The 21,546-nt window shown below is 35.5% G+C and overlaps 1 protein-coding gene across 1 annotated transcript in view; it reads right to left on the bottom strand.

Annotated features, from left to right (window-relative positions):
- The window catches only part of TMTC2 (transmembrane O-mannosyltransferase targeting cadherins 2), a 234,432-nt gene that overhangs the window by 8,288 nt on the left and 204,598 nt on the right, over positions 1-21,546 (bottom strand). Inside the window, exon 11 of the mRNA XM_071423340.1 lies at positions 14,571-14,634. Within this exon, the coding sequence (XP_071279441.1) occupies positions 14,571-14,634 (64 nt within the window). The remainder of the gene's footprint in view (positions 1-14,570; positions 14,635-21,546) is intronic.

Below are 21,546 nucleotides of genomic sequence, written 5' to 3' on the forward strand. Positions count from 1 at the left end.
ACCTATTATTTACTAACATGTCATTAAACAAAGACCTCATTCATTGTTCAGCAAATTAACAAATTATTGATTTCCAGGAAGATGCACACCCTGCAGAAAAAAAGGACCTCCAAAGAAAGAATAAATAAATAAATACATGTAAAAAAGTAAATACGAATTAAGTAGTTTCTGTTGAACACTATTTATATATAGTCTCAGGTGAGGATAATATATTATGCTAATAAGCTAGAAAACCAGAATGATTTAAGACCTGGTCACCTAAACAGCTGATGATACTACAAAACATTAGGTTGTGAATTTTTTTTTTTTTTTTTTTTTTTTCATTTAGACTTGGATACTCTCATCTGGACACCTAAAGCAGATGACACTTTAACCCACCTGGTGAAAGGAGGATATATATGGAAATTGTATGCATCTAACCTTGTGTATTTTGAAACACTGGAGACTTTCCTATCTCAAATTGCAAACTACATGATACCTACATTTAAAGGCAGAAATTAAAAAGAGAAGGAAATGTTTCTCACCATTTTTTTTCCTATTTATTGGTGACAGATGTGGGAGCCTTCATCCACAAGTATACCATGAAATTACTCAGTTTGCTTCTGGATGGAGACATCAGTATCATTAAGGAAACCCACAGCTGTGAGTCAGGGAAGAGTTCTAGACTTGGCATAGGAAGGAAGCATCAAGCATTCTACTTTGTTTCTCAAATTACCACATCAATAGGGGACATTTTACTATCAATGTTCTCCAGCCAGTGGAGATTTTTTTCCCCTCAACATCTTGTTCATCTCAACCCTCCAAGACTGCTCAGCATATTATAAAAATAGTTGTCCAAAACCAAACAACCATATATGGATACATGCTACATCTTGATGCTGAAAAACTGGCTACCATTGGCCTTTATGTAAGTTCAGGGCAGGCCAGTTTACAGATCAGCAAGTTAACAAAAGCATGTGTTACAACTGTTAGAGGCTGTGGATCCTAAAAACAGCTGAAAACATCCCACAAAAATGTACTTACACTTGTAATTTCTGTGTATCTAGACATTTTTTCCCAATGGTCACGCATCAACGGCTTTGGTTTATGCTTAAGAAGCCTCCTAGTAATCACTCAGTTTATACGGAAACTGTGATGGACATTTTTAGATAACATACTTGTATTACCACAATAAAAGCTAAAGAGGAACATACGTTATGAGCATTTCATATTATGGTTGTATTAAAAAAAAAAACAAAACAAAAAAACATTTTCCAGACCTCAAAGTGTTTCTAATTAAACTTCTTTGCTTTCCAGCTTAAATGTTGTCATCAGTATAGGATAGGATAATCTTATTCTGTTTCCTCACACTTCAGGATTCCATTTAAAACAAAAAACCCAAATCACTTAAATTCTGTTTATAGAAATCCAACTGTCTTCAATTGGATGATTTTAATATATAGTTATGATTATGTTATAAAACACTTAACAACTTATTTACCTTATCCAGCACAAATATGCTGCATACTAAGTAGAAAGTTTGTACTTCAGGCAAATGAAAACCTGATGAACAGAAATGTCATCTGTACTATCATAATGACAAATAGAAATTGCTCAAAATCTTTCACTAACAGAATTCTGTCTTATTAAAACAAAGTAAGTTTATTAAAATGAAAATCAATTTGTGAGTAAATGTATTTTTACCTGCATTTTCTTTCTAAACCTTGGAAAACAGAAAAGCAAAGGGCTTTGTGTTGTTGCCTAAAGACAAAGCCCACTTTTAATTTAAAAGAAATGTAAAGAGTTAAAAAAATATAATGTACTTCACCACAGCAGCTCACATGCAAGGCTGATTAGAATAGCTGTCCACACTAACACAATCAAAACTGGCTAATCATCAGAGAAAAGCTGAATACACAGATCATCACAATTTTTAATCACAATTATACTCACACTATTAACATTAAAAGATGTTCATTTTTCCAATCAAATTTTTCCAATCAAATAAAGTGTCATTAGAAAATAAAAATGACTGCTGAAAATGAATGCATTATCCACTTATTTTTGCCCAGATACTCATCAAATACATTGGTACACAGAGAAGGTTGTAAGCTTTTCCAAGATGCTTGTGACAGGCATATTACATTAGAGTTCTAGTTTGGGTAGAATAGTCAACAACTGCAGTTTCAGAAAGAAGTAATGTTAATTTCTAGCCTTGAAAATTTAACTAGGTTCTAGTTAGGGGAATCTCAATGTAATGAGATTTCCAATATTTCAACTCAAATGTTCAGTTGAACATTAAATTTCCAGCAAGCCTTTGCACCTTTGGCTGACAACTCAATTAAATGCTTGAGAACTAGATTAATATTGGTATAACTGTATGTTTTCCCAAAGTATTTATGTACTTACAGTCAAAAGGCATTGCTTTTAGGCACATTGTATAAACCATTATGCAACCTGACATACCTGCTCTGAGCACAAAGAACAATAATCTTGTTAATTTTTTCTAAGGCTTCCATCATGCACTATCATTATTAAGACAGTCCACAGACAAAGGGTGGTCTTAAAGTATTACAGAAAAGAAAATGCTAGGACTTTTTGAGGCATTGCATGGCCTCCCTTTGTCCTTTTTCATCTGGCTCCTATCACTTCCATGCTTTTTACCTAATGCAATAAGCTTATGCCCAAACTTGTCTTCAGTTTGATTTTTACACACAGAATTATGAGAGCAGGTGAGAGGAGAGGCACCTACTAGAGGTCCTTTGCAAAATGCTGAACTACAGTGTTCTGTGTAATTCATAAAAATTCATGCCTTACTTTTTGGCAGCCAGTAACTTGCAGGTGTCCCCTGTACAGTATTCAGCAATTAAATGCATAGTACAGATTAAAATTATTAACTTCCACAGTAAGTGCATGGATTTAATTTTTATTCTTACAGCTTAAAGATTTCAGGGCTTCAGTTTCTAAAATTTGGTCTTTTGATCATTAATAGTAAGACCACTAATGGCTCGCTAGGCTTTTACAAGGTTGTGACTTCTAAAAAAACAAAATTACTTGCAGCTAGGGTAACCTTATTTACCACATCTGAATGATGACACATGTGTTTACACTAATTAGTATCAATAATAGCAGGACATGTTCAGTGGGAAATTGCACATTCTACTCTGAAAGACTGCACGTGATGCAGCATATGCTGACAAATGCTGTTTATCAAAGAGAAGTTTTCTGTATTTGTCAGACTAAAGTTTTAAGAAACGGACACATGAAGCAACAATTTGAATAATATTTTCTTTTTGTAAAAGCATTGATTTCTAAAGGTACAAGAGGACAATTAATAGTTGCAAGACTAGCACCAAGAAATCAAAGTTCAATTCCTGCCTCTGAAATTCAGTGTTAGAAATTATTCAATGAAAGCAGATGCTTGCTCCAAACTGGACCAGATAAAACCCTCTATGGCTGGGGCAAAGTGTAATCCAGAGCCAGTGGAATTGCTAAGCAATTTTGTAGTTGATGACTCAGATTATTTTGCCTCAATTTTACTACACCTATCACTCATTCTATATGAATACCACAGGATCCCACAGAAATTAACTTAGGGTTCTACCAGTGAAAGCTTATTTTTCCACCCAAACCAAAAAGTTTGTCTCCTGTGCAATTTCCATAATCTCTGCTCAGAGAGCACTTTCTTCCTCTATTATGGGTAAAACATTCAACTTGTGAACTAGTCAGCAAAAAACACTCTTGCAATGTAGCTATCTGAATAGAATTTTCCAAGCAGAATTAATGAGGGATCATGGATTTTTCAAAAAGGACAGAACATGTCTGATAATTTTAAGTGCATTTAAATGCAGTCAGAATGTGAAAAAATGAAGTAGAACTACTGAGTTGCAATAAAACTCCACCAAATAACTCCACCATAAATATATTAATCATTCACCTCCATAGAATCTAAGAGACATACAGCACATCTTCCTATGGAATTTAATCTAGGGGTTTTATTGTAGATTTTATTTATTGCTGTTGCTTTATTGGAAGAAGTTTATATTTTCTTTCATGCTGTAATTGTTTGCAATGAGCTTGAGGCAGCCAGATGTTGAGGCAACTGGCACTGTTACAAACCATAATGCCAGATTAAAGTTATTTATTGTTAAGGAAGACAATCCTTACTGGAACACCTGAAGAATTAGTAAAACTTCCTCAGCCTAGTAATAAAGCTGTTCATTGTATGGGAGACACTTCAATAGGGTAGGTACAATGGATTGCACATTTGCTCTCCAGTAAAACTAACTGTGGTAAACAGAATCATGTGAATGCAAAATGAAGAGGTAGCCAATAAACAGTGGGGTTCAGACAGCTTCAAAAAGGGACTGTTCCTTGGGGAAACAAGCAACTCTCCATCTCCTCCCCATTGCACCTTCTCATTTTCAGGCATCTGATCTCTGGACTAGCTTTCCGAGGCAAAAACGTGTTCAAACTGATAGTGAAGTTACTTTTAAAACCAAATTCAAAGCAAATTACTTCATACAGACACCTGCCACCCATCCCCTTCCTAGCAGTCTGCAAAAGTACAGCTCTTCTCAGGCAGATCTCAGACCAAAACCAGCCTCACTAGAGGGCATTTCTCCTCTATACATGAAATTACATTCAACCCAAAGGTGTGGGAGCGTGGGGGAGAAGATCTCTTGCAGCAAAACCATCTTGTGAGAAAGAAACTTTCTCCAAAACTTGTAGGGGAAAAAAAATCTAGTAGGATATGTCAATACACAACTAAAAATTATTCCTAGATTGAGAAATACATCAGAAATACAGATTAGGAAGAAAATTAAGTAGTTATTTATTGCAAAACATCCTATTGAGAATGTATAGTTGCTGGTTTATTTAATGGGCATTAAACTCACATTCTTATGAGCTCTAATTGCGTGATAAATCCCTTGCATTGTTTCTAGAATCAGCATTAGAACATTCTATTAGGAAAAGCCTTGCTGGATTCCCTTTTAATTGAGTTCAAACAGATGGTTTAATTTCTGAAATGCTAATCTGCTGGTGAGAGTTCTCTATTTCATGGCACTTTATTTCTGATTGACACCAAGGGCAAATTTTCCAGGCAAAGGCAATCTTCCTCTCTCCAGGAGCTGATGTAGGCAGCACAGTATCCCCTGCCATATTACTATCAGACTGTAAATCACATTCAAGTGCATAAATCTACCCATGATACACCATCTTCAATTCCACAATTTCAGAATCTTCACAAACTATTACCTCTCATCATCTCAAAGCATAATGATTTGTTTTATTTAACTCAATAGTACAAATCTAGACTATTTAGTTTCTTATTAATTAGTTTCAAAAACGTAATTTTCAAATTATTTTGTAAATTAACATCACAGCTGAGTACAAACACAAACATTGTGCAGTTCTTTTCATTCTTGAAGACTAAGCACAGGAAAAAAAGAATATCTGCCTACTAAGATGTGGAAGAAAAACACAAAAATGATAGATGAAACAAATCTGCACTCCAAAGGACAGGCCTAGCTGACTTTACATCTTTTTTTTTCTTTAAGCATTTTTGATGGTGGACTGAACATATCTATACATGACATAAAGACTACATGAGATAAAGACTGGCATAATGAAAATACATATTAAAAATAATGCAAGATTTCCATTTCAAGTTAACTGAGGTATAGTCCTACAAAATTTCTGAATCAAAGTCTTGACAATGAAATAACTCAAGTATTATTTGTATAAGAATGCCTTCACTTTGGAGCATTTATGAACTATCCAAGGGTTACATCATCTAATGGTACTGGAAGAACATGGGTAGGTGCCCAGAGAGAAACCAGAATCTATAAATTAATACCTCCCTGCTTAACTTCTTTAGAAACACATTAAACCAACAATAAACATGTACGATTTTTGTGAAAACATGGTCTTTTTCTTTTTCGGAGATTTAGTCACATAATATTTTGAACCTGTGGGCAACAGAGCCTACAGTGGAAAATGGTTGCATTAACCAAACAGACCTGGGGTACTTTTTTTTTTTTTTACTTTTATTTTTGTGTGAAGAAAAGACTTCATTAGCAAGCACACAAGGGATTGCCATGAGATATACTGAAAACCTGGTATGACCTGTGTGCTAAGTAAATGTCATATGAATTATCAGAGTGTTTCCTTCTCCCAGACTACATGCTTAGCACAAAATAAGTGTTTCAACCGTTCTTGGTAAGAGTAATTGATTCTTGAATGGAGTTCTAAAGGTTAAATGAATTAGAAAGGGGGAGTTAGTATATAGAAGCCTATTTCCAACATTTGTTTCCCCTTTAGTAAAAGCATGTCTATACATTTCACTGTTCATGAAGTCGAAAGACTTGGAAAATTGGAAAACATTACGTCAATAATTAGACTGTAGAATGACTAATATTTATGGCAATTTTGTAAACATTTTTATAGCTAAATATGAAATTAAAAACACTCTGAATTACCATAACAATGCACTTCTGGCTTACTTTGCCAAGTGTTTCTGGGTATGCAGCTTACTGCTTGGAAAACTTTAAGCTTAGGACAGCTCATGGGTGCTTGCATGCTTCCACATGAAATCAGAACATACAGAGTTCAATTTATCTCACATATGCAGGAGAGTCACTAAACAAGTGGTGGCATTGCAATGCAATATCTGTATAAGCAAAAGAAACTTGAATGAATGTATTTTCATTTCAGTCATTTAGAACTTGCACAGACAAAATAGCTCTGTATTGATTAGAATATCAATGTACAACAAATTATTCTAGATGGGAAATAAACAGCAACTTAAACGCATTTTAATTCAATTTCAAAGCTCACAAATTACACTGAGCAAACCAATTGATCTTAGACATTTGTGTTTAACTGCTTGTATAATCAGGAGAGTACAAATCAACTCCCCATAACCTAGCTCTCACAAAAGTGAAAATGAGAGCTGTAATGACAGGATTTCCAGCTTGTTCCTCTGCATCTTACACAAAGATGGATCACAATATTGAGAACTAGATTTAAGTATTCTATAATTGCCCAAAAGCACATTCAATCTTTGCTTTTACAGAGCTGCTACAATGCAGAAGAAAACACATGTACAATTTTCTGCAGTAAGGCAATAAATATTCTCATGTATTTCCCAAAGGAAATTCAGTGTTTTCCACAGCTGAGTAAATCGGTTTTCAAATTATATAACTCATTCTGATATTGTATTTCAGATACAGGTAAATATCCCCATTCCAGTAGCCTGTATTCTTTTCTTTGTCCCTTGATGGAGGTCACAGGGATGGAAAACACTACATGAGGCTTTTTCTTTCTTCTGTTGTATTTTTTTTAAGGTGGGAGACACTAATCTCTGCTGAAGCAGGAATACTTTAAGATTCAGAGCAACACAGAAGCCTGTCTTGAAGCTGACAATTGTGCACAACAACCACTCCAAATGTGTAATAAAAATATTTTGGAGGGCTAACAAATATAATTGCAAATATAGAAAGAAATAGTTTTTTCAAAAGAATAAACATTGTTTTTCCCAAATAGCTGGATGTATATAATGTGTCTGCCCTGGACTTAGCCTCAGACAAGAAGGACCTGAAAGGGGTGAAGCAAAACAAAACCAAAAGAAAATTGAGTTGGGGACTAATAAGATTTTACAAAGCTCAGGAGGAGCAGAGAGACTTTGTGCATGGATAAACTCTTTACTTGGGGAAATATTGCCATTTCTGTGGAAATACTGAAGAGTCTTCATACCTGAAATGAAGGGAATCTTGCATTCAGGTAATTTTCTTGAATTTTTCTGTTCTGCACAACCTTTAATCTAGGTCACCCTTGCACTACACACACTGAAAAATGTCACAGATATTCTGATATCAAATCTCAGAGTCATTTTTTCATGGTGTTTCAACAGGGACAGTCTAAGCAATTTACAGTAACCAAGAATGGGTTCTCTTAACCTTTTGAGATCAGAGACTGATGTCCTCTTTTCAATAAGGATGTTCCACTACCTCCTCTCCCAGTGGAGCTAATCCATGCCTAAGCACCCCACCCCTGTATCTGTCTGAATTCAAACTAAAAAAAAATTAAAAACATGTTATCTGGAAATTCAGTTCTCATCACTTATGCCTTTTCTTCTTATTAGGAAACCATAGTACCTGTTTTAGTGCCTGAAATTCCTACACGCCCTGTAACAATTGCTTCAGTCTTTAGCAGGAAGACAGGAAGAACTGGATCCTGGGAAGTTTTCTTTTTCCTCACACCTTCAACAGGAGCAAAGAAAGGAGGCATTTTCAGGAAGCCAAGAGCACTGCTGGGCTGGAAGGAATCCACAGCCATTCATATTATTGAAGCAGAAAGTTTGGCACACTTGAGAGGAAGCCTTAAACAATGCCAGGCTTAGCAGCAACTGGTGCTGGTAGTAGGAAGATGTGCAGCCCTGACAAAGGGCAGGAGAAGCTGGGAGCATCTCAGAGGGCACATGGGCAGTCAACAGAAGCTCCTTCTGCTCCACTTTCAGTACAGGCAGACAACTAAGCAGATGGATCAGCTGTACTTAAAAATAAAGCTCTGTGGTCATGCTATAACACCAGTAGATAAAGCTAAAATATGTGTTCATGTGTTCATTATTTTGAATGAAGAAGTAAACAGGCAGAACAACATTTTAAAACAAGGATTTGCAGCTGTAAATTGTCATGTTTTACTGACAATAATACATGGTGTTAAAACCATATATATACTGTTTCTCTAGGGAATTATCTGTACTATGGTCCAGAAACCAGGAGTATGGATGGCAAGGCACCACAGTTACATTTGAATAACAGGGACTAGGTAGACCTGCTCAAAACAGCTGCAGGAGCAACAGATACATTGCTGGTGAGGGATCTGCTGTATCCCTGGAGCAGTGTGGCTGTGACATTGGATCCAGTGTAGCCAGTTTTTCTGTCAGCTGAGGATCAGCAGCAGACAATGCAAGAATCACTGCTAAACCATCCATTACTGGCATCATCAGTAGATTTAACATAGCAGAAGCTCTTAAAAAAGTTTATGAAAATTCTCCCTGGCAACAACAGGACATGTCCTTAACAAAGCTGGCAAAATGCATTTAAGCTTTTTCCCCTCACAATTACTCCAAATCTGGTAAAGCTACGAGAGGCAATTACTGAATGTTCATGTGAAAATCAAATAGGAAAATTTGGCACAGCAACATTGAAGGAAAAAAATATATAATAAAGTAGATCTTGATTACAGATGTTTCAAGACAAAAATGCTATATTTACTTTACTTTTTTAAAGATGTAAGTATTAGTGGAAGTATTTTCTTTTAGAAGTCCTGCCATGAATAAACCCCATGAATTATGAGCACTTTCCTTAAGAAGGCAGTGAAAGCATGTTATCTCTAAGGTGCCTATGAAATTACAGTCAATTATGTGGAAATCACTAGCTTTCTTCTTTCACCAGTTAGACAGCTTGAGGTAGAGCTTATTGCAAGCCTGAAGCCTTTGGCATGAATTCTGTACTCCAGCATTGGGAAAAAAAATTAAAGAAGCACTTGTAGAAACTGCTTTTTAATATGATATTGTGTTAACTGATTACATAAGCCCTTCAAGTCAAAAACTGGTTTAGTCCCCCACATCATGATTAAACCATCTAGTGGAAATTGTATTTATTTTGCTTATAGGTACATTTCTCCTTTCCCCCTCACTCTCCGTGTGTGTCTTTATGTATGTTGTTACAGTAAGACATTTAATCAAGCCCTTTTGAAGTGGTAGAGTGGAAACAGCTGTATCTGACAATGTGCTGATGACATGGGGCTTAAAGCTGTCATGAGCTCCAGACTGCAAGCAGCACTAATATGTGGTTGGGATGGTAGTGACTTACAGGTCATGACACCTCCTTGAGGAATGCTCCTAAGCCAATCAGCTCAAGGTGGTGGCTCAAAGTCTTAAGGCTCTGGTGAGCTCTCTTTCATTTAATACTCTTGAGGTCACACTTCAAAGTGCCCTTTCTTCTCAAAAGCCATTGGCCATATGTGGGGGTTCTAGAGCAGCTTTTTAATGACAGGCTGCTTCAGGCTCAGACTTAAAAAATTATAAATGCAGCTCTATTACACAAATGATATCTTAGAAGTTGAACAAAGGCTGAAGCTTAATTTGGTATCTCACATGCTTGTAAAGAATGGCAATTTAAAGACAGTTTCTGGTTGCCTGATTTTTCCACAACAAAGCAAGCTTAAAGCTCACATTTTAGAGTGCCTAATGACTTGTTAAAACAATTTCCTGGTTTGTGAAGATTACAATATGTAGGGCACCCAGAAATCATCTCTGAATACAGTTTTTCTTCAGCAATTCTCACACTCAGAATAATTACTGTATAAATGTCCAAGGAACTTATGGTTTCATTTCTTCATGCAACTGAATTTAATAAAATTAGACCAATGTGATTAATGTACACTCAAGGCAACACTGCTAGAACAAACATGTGCTTCTCACTGAGAAAGCTCTAATTATTTTGTTTTGATCATGGTACAACACACAATGCAGTAACATATTTTTTGGAAAGCATTCATAAAGATCAAGGGGCTAGGGAGGCTAATCTCTGTAGGTTACCTACATAGCTGAAGGAAGAAAACACAGTCCTGTAAGAAATAATTGATTGCAAATAAAAGTAGGTTTGTTTTCTGAACTGCTTCCTGGATTCCTCTCTACCTCTTGGCTGTCCAGGGGAAGTTGACTCTCTGAAAGCTAAAATAGACATAACTTTGAAAATGCTTGCTTCTTTAGTAAAGTTAAAGACAAATTATTCCCATCTTCAAAGCAGCAGTGTGTTCACCAGAAAATATTGCTCTTCTGAAATTTGTCTGGAAATTACTTTCATGGAGGATAAATACCCACCTACTGTAAATAAGGCCAATTGTGAACATTATTAAGAAAACAGCTAGGTCTCTATCTCAAACACTAATACAGCCAGATTTGTTTTTATTTGCATCCAAACTCCTTTTCAGCTGGTGCAGCTATTGTATCAAAGTGTTTTAATTCTTTTACCATCTGCAAACATAATGTGTATCCAAAAGCAAGGATGGCATTCAAGATGTGGATATACATTTTAACACACCTTTGCTGTATTCAGTTGTTCCTTCACTGAGTATATTTTTCTTGCAAATACTTCATTCATTGCAATAAGGCTTGTAATGAAAAAAACAAACTGTACTCTCAGACCTCTCAGAATTAGTTCAGTGATGAATGAATCATGGCCAATATTGCAAAAATAAAATCTTTTTATGCTTGGTTTCTTAAAAACAATAGCCTGTAAGTTTCAGAGAAGTTACATTTTCTGTAACTGAATACTGTGTTTCTGGCAATGTTTTTAGCTGCCTTAGTCACAACTTTTCTAAAAATGGATTAGTTGAATGAGAATGTGACTCAGACATGCAGGCATATGGGTGCTCACTGCTGCTCTCCCATTTTGAGACCCTGAAATAAAAGGGCTTGTCTAGGAGACAAATGCAAGAGTGGAGACTGCTGTCTGGAAAAAGCACTAAAATAGCCAATTAAGTATCTCTGAAAGTAGTAAATCAGATGGCCATTTAAACTGGACACGGGTGTAGGAAAGCTCAGCAGAGCAGTTTCTGGATCCAAAGGGCTTATACATTAGGGAGCAGATGAGGAATTGTTGTGCACACAGTATTGCTTCATTTCAAAAGCAACAAGAATGGTTGAGAAACCAAAGAATGAGATGCAAAAGGAAGATAAACTGCTGAGAACAAAACTGTGTTATGATAGCTAAATGAGCATAAAAAATTCACTAAAAATTAGTAAAAGACTTGTTTACAGTATTACTAAAATCTCTTATTGCTCTTAAGGACTGTATCCTATAGTAGCAATATTAGAGATATTATACAATATGTTATATTTGCAAAGGAACAGATGCAAGAGAGTGGAAATTTGAGTTTTGTTTCAGATGAAAATCTCTCAGGAGCTAGGCATTGGTCTAAAGTTATTCTAAAGAATAAGTGATAATTTAATTGTCTTGGCACAGTGAAAGAAAGAAGTTGATAACAAAGAAATGGATCTTCAACTTGGGATCTGGCCAAGTGGCTGGGGAGCCAAAGGAAAAAAAGGTCATACTGAAAAAAAGCAGAGTCCCAGTTTACTTGGGATGCTGTTCCATAATTCACTCATACCAAACATACTCTTTAAAGCACCAGAAGAAAGCATCTTCTTAAGCAGACCCTTTGAGCACTTAATTGTACTAGTAACAAGGATGATCCACTGCACAGAATGAGACTTCCATGGTGTCACAGTATTCTCACTGAGAGGCTATCTGGGGACAGACCTACTAGCAGCTAAACAGATGCACACGAGTATACATATAGGTATGTGTTTACATACATGGAATGGTAGGAATCTGCATATTACATCACATGAATACATCTAGTAGTTTGAATTTTCTGTCAAGAAATGTTTCTAGACCATTAATGATAGATACAAAAAAAAAAACCAAAACAAAAAATCAAAGATCCTTCAAGCACTGATTCTTTTTAAGGATATTTTGTTACCTCTTGACTCAGATAATTTTGCTGATCCTTCATATTCATAAGACAGGGAGAGGATACACAGGCCACATACAAAATACCAAAATCAATTGTGGGCATTTTCATGCTGTGAATATGGTTTCTACACAGCTCTGGCCTGGACCACTGCAGTCTCTAAGACAATACCTGGATGCACTCAAAGCAGCTGGTTCAATCAGCACTAGAGAATCGTTCCAGGCACATTTAATTTATCAGCACAGATGCAGCCACGAAGTACACAGTCCTTCAATTATTTTCATTCCATTTTCCTTTGGAAAGATTGGGAGCTTCTGTCTTACCATGTATACATTAGACTGCTTACTACCAAGTAAGCCTCCTCGAGTGGCTTCTTTTTCTCCCAGTCTGAAACTAGTATGGCAAATCTGAGAGTTAATAACAGCAAGCAAAATATATATGACTACTTGTGGTTTTGTTCACATTTTTGAGACATATCCCTGTAAAGTCATCAGAAAGTTGATAATGGCTGTGAAAATGGATACAAGTTTCCCACTCCACACCAATAAAATATTCTTAAAAAGTTGTAAACCATATGCACGCCATGCTTAGCTAGAAAATTAAACTATCACCTAGAACCTTAAAGCATAATCATCTTTTGAAGAAAGCTGAACACCAGTACCTATTAGATTTTTACTTACACTAATCAAAGTTAGAAGAAATTTTCTACAATAAAGTGTTTTGATAATTTGATTCTTCAAAAAGGATTTTTTGGTCATAACATGTAAAGTTTGTCATCAATAATCAGAAATACCTAACCTTTAGAGCACTATTGCTATGAGCTTGCTGTCAGTCACTCCAAAGCTCTCTGAAAAACCTCAAATATATAACCATATTTCTATAGGGTTATACACAATCAACTTATTTCTTAGTTTCTGAGAAGCATTTTGAGCATACAATGAAGCACAGAAAAGAAAAATTGTGCCAATCTGCAGTCAGCTGAGGGAATACTTTCAATATTAAGGTATCCTCTCAGAAAAAAAGGCAAAAGAGTCTTTCATTATGCAAGCATTATGAATCACGAAGTCTTTATTGTTATTTCACAAAGTATGAAGTAATGAAGTAAGTAGTTTTTTGAGAGTTCTTAAGAGACAGTATTTCATACAAATAAATTATTATGGGTTTTTTTTATTATATTTTGTTGTTGCTTTTGATTCTTAGCTCTGAAAACCCTTTTTAGTTTTTTGGGGTTTTTTTCAAACTTGGGCTTTTCCTTTTTTTTTTAACTGCATTTGCTGACTTGTATCCTCGAATTTGGCACTTTGGACTTCTGTGACAGAAATTTTCCTAGATTTGATTTATTGCATAGCCAAAGTGTTATGTATCTAAAATAAATTCTGCCCCATTCATATTCATGATTTTTTCCTCAAAATGAAAAGGTAATTGAAAATAAATGTAATATTTAGTAAAAAAAATGGTAAGTAAAAAGTATTTTATTTCTTTAATTCCTGACGCAATGAAAATTGGAAATGAGCTTCCCTTCTTAAAAGGCATGTCACTCCTATATATATCTGCTCAAACAATAAGTATTTCTTTGCCAATATACAACTACATCAGAGATAAACATCTTTACGTTTGCCACAAGTTCATGACAGAAGAAAATGCATAAACATATTATTAAAAATTCCTTAAACTGTGGCTCACAGGATAGCCTTTCATTCTCTTTTACTAGTGAAGAGATGGAATTGGAAAAGCGTTCCAAACTTAACACATTTAAACATAGTTAAATAAATCTAAATCTAGAAGTCTTTTCCAAGTATTGTTGGCCTGTTGGCCAAGACTTATGGCTAGACCACTTCACTGAGGCATCTTGAAAGTGCAGTGATTGGTTTGACAGATGAACATCTTCATCTGAATACCCAACAATTAACTACTAAAAGATCATATATAACACAGGCTGAGAGAGCAAATGCTCCAGCAAGAAGTTCTCCTCAACACAAAGGGTTCAGCACCATAGCATGTTCATCAACTTATGTACTGGATATCATTAAGAAGGTACTTACATTAGGTCTTAATCCTGCTGCCATTTCATAATACTTCTCAGCCTCTTCATTAAGACTGGCTTGTCTATCAGGATGGAAAAGAACAACACAGTTACACCTCATTCTTCTCGTGTTAAAATGAAACCATACCTAAAGAAGCATAGCTAAAAAACGAAACACTGCAACTACTCCCTGCTGTTTAAGGATATTAGCCTAACAAATGCACAAAATATGTAAATCTAGAAGTTTTCTTATAGTTCAGAATGTCCATTAGTACAAATCCTCTTTGCTTACTTAATTTTCTTTTTAGTTCTGCAATAATATTTGTACATAATACAGAAAGCTGAACACTTATTTCAGGCAAAAACAGAGACATACTAGTCTTCACCAGAAGAAAATGTGGCTCACTTTTTGTTATCAGACAAACTCTGAAACTGTATATTATAACACAATGTAATTTCTCACTTTGTACCCTCCCAAAACCACTATAATTCCAGTAAATAAAGGAAAAAAAGTCAGGGAATGTGAAGTTTTCTAAAAACTAGCTTTCCATGATTGAGGGAATTAATTCAGAAAAGAGTTCTGATTTTAACATTTATTCACATAATTCTGAGCAGGCATACAAATGTAAATCTCATATTCCAAGAGAATGAGATGAGTTTCTGGGTACCTGAAACAGTATTAGCTCAACACTTTTTCTTCTTACTACTACCGTCACCATCTACATGCTCCTCATAGTTTAGCTTCTTTTCTTCTCCTGAGTTTTCAGTTTAATGTTTTAATGTCTTCAAATAAAAATGCAGTATGTTACTAAACAAATACAAATATGTTTTTGTCTCAACAGGCCCTTCTTATCACTTCTCTCAAATTCCTCTCTTCTCCTTTTGTCTCCACCTTCTTAATTTCCCCTTGACTATCCATTTTGGCCACTAATCCAGTGAATATCAGTTGATCACATATATTTCAAAGGAAAAATGGCAAATCTGTAAGAACAGCCAAGCAGGACTCTCAGGTGGGCTACTTATCTTCTGCTACCGTTATTTGCTATTTTCACATGAACCATAGTGTTAAGTACTTTCACAGGAGACTTAGGACAGGAGATCTTCAGCAGATTTGTGTTTGTTATGTGATTATAGATGCATTTCTGTGATACAAAATGGAAACATTAGAAAACAAGGATAAGACTGTAGGGTGGGCAGTTTGAGGGTTTTTTCCTTCTTTTCCTGCTTTTGCAATGTTACTAGTTCAAAAAGTATCAATCAAAATTGATAAAAGTATCAATTTTATTGATTATTAATAATCAATAAAATTATTTTATCTTGTTCATTACATGAGCCTTTACATGATTTGGTATCAGATTGTGTTCTAATTTTATTTCTATCCACATAGATTTTAAACATTTCCCACATAATATATGGATAGGCAATTAATCCCAAACAACATATTTTTACAGCTATTGGTCTTGGGAGGAGAAAGGGAGAAAAGATAATCCCTTTGAAGTTTCTCACATAATTCCTGTGCAAGGTGAAACCACTTCATGACTAACAATTTGCTAAAAAGAACGTGGTTTATACCTGTTAACTGTTTTAAATTACTTTGCACATGTATCATTGACTCAGTGGTTGCAGTGGTTAGAGATGATTGAATGTCTAAAAATATTCATTCAACCTGCTTCTGAATCACTCCTGCTGGGCATCAGTAGCACTTGAAACGATTGCAAAAAAAAAAAAAATCTCATACTTAGGAATTTCAGGATTTACAGCAAAGCACTGTAAAATGAAACATGTTACAGAGCTTTTTTTTTTCCCTGTTTGTACGAAACTGTCAGGACACAAATCACTTCTGAAGTGATGAAATAACATACAATAAACAAGGTGCCTTTCCCAGGAGGCAAATACAAATGCTACACTTCACCTCCAAAAAGAGTTGCTGGCATGGGAGTGTGGAACACATTCAAACCCTGTCCCCCTTTAGGCCAGTGGAAATACACGGCTTGCTCTCCTGCCACATGTACATCTTGGAACGAGGGTCATTAATTGCCAAGTGGAAACCAGTTTGAATATATAGTTCTCTGTTAAAAACAGCTTATAGAAATGAATGCACAACACAGTAACCTGGTCAGAAAAATGCTAGTTCCATTTTTGAGGCATTCAGCAACCGTTCCCTTAGCTAAGATGCTGCAGAATTCTAGTTCCTATTTCCACTGCAAATTTAAGCTAGAAATTAATTATGTTAAGCCCTGAAACAGCTTTCCCTTGAGAAAAATTAAAGGCACAGAGGTAGGAAATTGCAGTAACCCTATGCCATTGAGCAGTAAAGAGCTCTGGATCAATGTCAGATAATGGAAGGACACTATTAAAAGTAACATAACTCACATTAGAGTAAAATATTAGATAAAATGTTGATAAAAAATCAGAGAGGAAGAAAAGGGAGCAAAGAGAGGTTCAGAAGAAAGTCTTTTTCATAGTTATGAGCTATATTTTAACCTCTATCCTAAATCTTTTCATGAGAACTGCCCTTGAAAACATATCTGATTTTCCCCACTAACAACTAGCATCCAGTCTTGTTTTAAGGGAAAAAATGTTTCCACTTTTTATTCTCTCATATCTCTTAACCTGAGATTCCAGACCAAACAATTCCCCATACGTAGCTCCAGCTGACTAACAGTGACACCTAAAAATGTGCTTGATGACACATCACTCTTAGATTTTCCTGACACCCAGCTATAATCAGTTTACATTCATTTTGATTTTCACTGGAAAAAATACTGTTGTAAGAGATAAACACCACCAGCGCTGAGTTATTCAGATACATGTGAGTGAGAAACGGTGAGTTTTAACATGCTGCTTGGTACCTTGTACCTGCTGCTTGGTACAAGGCTTCAGACTGTTGATTTTTACAGTAAAATCATAGATGTCAGCACATCTACAGAGAAATTTTCTTCGGCAATTCCTATTTTAAAATGCTGAATGGCTTTCTTAATGGACCTTTTTGTGTAACAACAAGATTATCAGGTTTTATAATCAGCTGCTCTGTTGCAATGAATCATTTATCCATAGTTGTTCTTTTTTGTTTAAAAAATCTGTATAGACTATATGCTTTGCCCTACATATATATTTAAGCTGCTTTAGATAGCAAATATAGGTTCAATATAACCTGACAATAACACAGGGTTAAGTTGTGCCTATGGTACTGTATCAGCAATTACACTCCATGTTTGGTCAATGTATTGGGGACAGCCAAAAACACTCTTGCAGAAAATCACTGAAAAATAAAGACCATGTAATGTAGTGCTGCTCTAATTTAGACTTCTTTTTTCAACAGCCAATAAACATCCTGTAACTTCATGTCACATGAGATTTTCCCAGAACAAAACCCTCTCACAAAAGCCTGGAAAAATGAATTTTTCCGACAAAATGTGTTTTTAAGCAAAGAGGTCTTTTTCCTAAATCTGTTTTCATGTGGAGGCAAGGTGAAATTCCTTTCCTGTTTCTAATTACTATGGCGGTGCCACCACCCTGCCACCCTTCATTCTAGAAATGCTCACTCCCTCTCCCACATGGTGCCTTGCTGCCCATGAACTGCCTTGCTCCTGGCAGCTCCCCTGGGCCAGGAGAGCAAAGTGAACCGTGGCCCTTGCTAACACAGGGCTCAGCCACCGAGCAGCATCACGCGCACGCCTCACTGCTCGGCTGGGAGACTGCAAACTCCTCTAAGCAGGAGCACTGCAAATACTGCAAACATAAAACACATGACCAGATACTGCTTCAGGAACCACCCAAATGGCTGCATGACCCTTGAAGTAAGCTGTCTGGAAAACAAATTTGTTGAGAAAATGAATTTTACAGACAAGTATTACACAAGTTAAAAGTTACCAGACTGTTGCAATGAAATTAATTGCATTCATCGCACATCTCAGCCCTCTCACAGATGACTTGAATCATCTTGCATTGCATTAATGGGTTGCTACAGAAGTCATTTAGGAAAAAAAATTAATAACTATAATGTAATTAGGAAAGGGGAGGTCTCTCAATAATGCAAACAGAACGAAGTCATTATTTTTTTTTACTTCAGATTCAGTCACAAAGAGAGGAAATCAGCAACATTGGAATATCTGATTGAAAGAGCAGACATTCTTCTTGTGACTGTTAAACTGAGAACAGGCTATCTATAAATACAGCTACTGCATTTGGATCCAGTTAACAATGCTGTTGCAAATTTAAGAAAAAGAAATTTAACTTGCAGCACTCCAGTTCTAAATTTTCAGAAGTTGTTCATTTTTATTTAGGTTGCATTTTAATTTTTTTTCCCAGCAAGTAGGGAGATTTAAAAAAAAAAGGAAAATACTTAAGCACTAGACTAGAAAAATTAATTGTATTTTGAGAGACTAGTATATTTATTTTCTATCCAAAACAGCTGTAAACCAAGAAATGTCTTCATATTTCTCGGTCTTGTGACACTCCTTAGGCTAATGGTGGAAACAGCAGTAGGAGAGGAGGGAAAGATGATTCCTTCCTAATTCAAAAATATATCACTGTGCAAAGTATTTGGTCTGAAAAAGAAAATATCAGAATCTATATAAAAATCTAAGCCTCTGTTATTATCTTACAGTCATTTTGGAAACCTTGCATCATCCCCATTAATATCAATTTCTGTCTCTTATTCCACAACACGTCTTTAAAATTTATCCCGTGTCTCTCACAAGAGTCATTTCATTTTCATGCTCTGTGAACTTCTATAATGTATTTTCTATCTCACAGCTGTGCAGTTCATTCAAAATCCTTACTCACTTACCAGTCAGTTTTTATAGCTCTCTAGGGTACCTAAAGAGCAGTTGGTCACCTACTTGAAATTATGTCAGCCTTTCATTTATGACTGTCTTTAGCATTCCATTTCTAGCAGTGTCACTTTGTGCCAGTTGGAGTACTCCCTTCTTTCTGTCCTCTGTGTCTTGGTATCTGTTCTCCTCTTGGAATCACCTCAGCCCTCCATTGTTCTAAAGATCCTGAAAATCATCTGCTTCTGAAGAGCCAGGCTCCAGGTGGATTTGTAGCTCCTCTGTTACAATGAATGAATATGCATTGCCCTTGTCCAACATGTATCACAGAAGCAATATATTTGAATTAATTGCTAAGTAGAGCAGTGAACAAGGACGGATAACAAAATCATAACCTTTAGGAAAAATCAGTCAGATGCTAACACATGGGGTTTTGAGCAAATATTTGTCAGCACTGAATTCAGCTTTGCCACCCTGACTCTTTCTAAATCCTACAGACTGCTTTAGACTCTCAGAGAGTATTAGGAGGACATTATGATCTTCCACAAAGAGAGCTGAGAATTAAGTGAAAAATTAGATCAACTGGGTATCCCAAAGCAGCACAAGGGATTCTAGCTAAACTAAAACAGGCCTATTTTTTTTTTAAGTGTTTCAGTTTAGTGCATTTTCTTTGGTTTTGAAGGTTTTGGCTTTGCACTTACAGTAAAAATTGAGACTGCAGCTTAGAATCACTGAGATCATTGCTTGTCAAGGCCTCCCAAAAACAGTACACTCCCAACCAGATCAAGTAGGGTAACTGTGGCTGACATACAGCACAGCAGCATAGCTATTACTTTGAAAGTGAAAAAATACTCATATCCAGATGCCAATAAATGTGCTTCAAAGACCTCAAATGCTACACTCAGTGCTCACAGAGAAAGCAGATTTATTAAAGCTATTTCAAAAATAGTATTGATTTACACCACCACATTTTATAATACACACAATCATGCCACGAAACCATCTTCTAAAACACACACAGTAAAATGAAGAATCTTACCCCTCTATAACTTTCTAAATTCAGCTGTCATGCCTAACTTACTGTTCTTCTGTCTGTGAAGTTGTAACTTTAATCTAAATGTTTCAAATTACTGAATTCTGTCTTGAGCGTATCATTCACAAAACAATCCTGGGGAAGGGAAGGATCCTTAAAATAGCTCATACACCTCTGCCACGTCAAACTGTTGTTTATCAATGAGCCATTTGTCTTGGTTTCCTTTCTAATCTACAAGCAGTAAGTTATTTTTAAAAAATAACTTTTGATTCTACCCTCTCTTTTATAGTATTTTTTCTTTCTTTCATTTCTTATTTAAAACGCTAAAATATAAAGAAGCCTAGTAAGATATCTTCAGCAGAGAAATTATCTCAACAACTGCTTTGTGCTAATGAAGTATATTTTTTTAATTTCCTTTTTCATGCATTTTCTATGCTTAGACACCATCTAAATGAAATCAAGTATCCTTATAGCTGTTAAGTGGACAATAGACAATAATTAGATAGTTATCCTAGAAATAAGCATGGAGGATACCTATGACAGTAATGTGAGTTAATAAAATAATGTTAAACTCATAGACAGAAGCTTAATGTTATGGAATAACCAGGCCTGACAGCTTTAAAAGGTAAAATAGAAGTCCAAAGCTTTGTTCTATTCAGACAGAGATAATTAAATATAAGTTTACATTTTAAATCACAGATTCTGAGAATATCACTAAGTGCTCCTATGCATCTCAAAGTAATTATCAGCCTGGGAATATTTAGATTTCAAATTATCATAATGTTCTGATATTATCAGAAATTTTCAATATTCTCTATTTACATCCAGATGAGAAATATGGTCTCCTCTTCCTCTTTTCAGTTGATATGCACACTTAAATTTTAAAAGTCAGGTGAAAGGAAATGTTACAGAAGGTTCTTCACCAAAGAAATGCTTGTTCTCATATGCAAGCAAAATACATTTCCTGCTTGTGAAAACAGAAGTTTTGAAGGTAGGAAATTATGATATAATAAACAGAATTTAAGAAATGCAAAGTGCTAAATGCTGCAACAGTTTAATTCCACTTCTTTGTATCTTATTAGCAATATTATTGAATTATTCAAAAGAGTTGCTGAGCTTTAAAAAGAATCCTGCATAAGCAAAGGCTATAAAGACGTTTTTCCTCCAAAAGAAGAGGAAAATCAAGT

The sequence above is a fragment of the Agelaius tricolor genome, unplaced genomic scaffold (genome assembly GCF_023055355.1).
Source record: "Agelaius tricolor isolate 1412-34295 unplaced genomic scaffold, bAgeTri1.0.p SCAF_3, whole genome shotgun sequence".
Taxonomy (NCBI): domain Eukaryota; kingdom Metazoa; phylum Chordata; class Aves; order Passeriformes; family Icteridae; genus Agelaius; species Agelaius tricolor.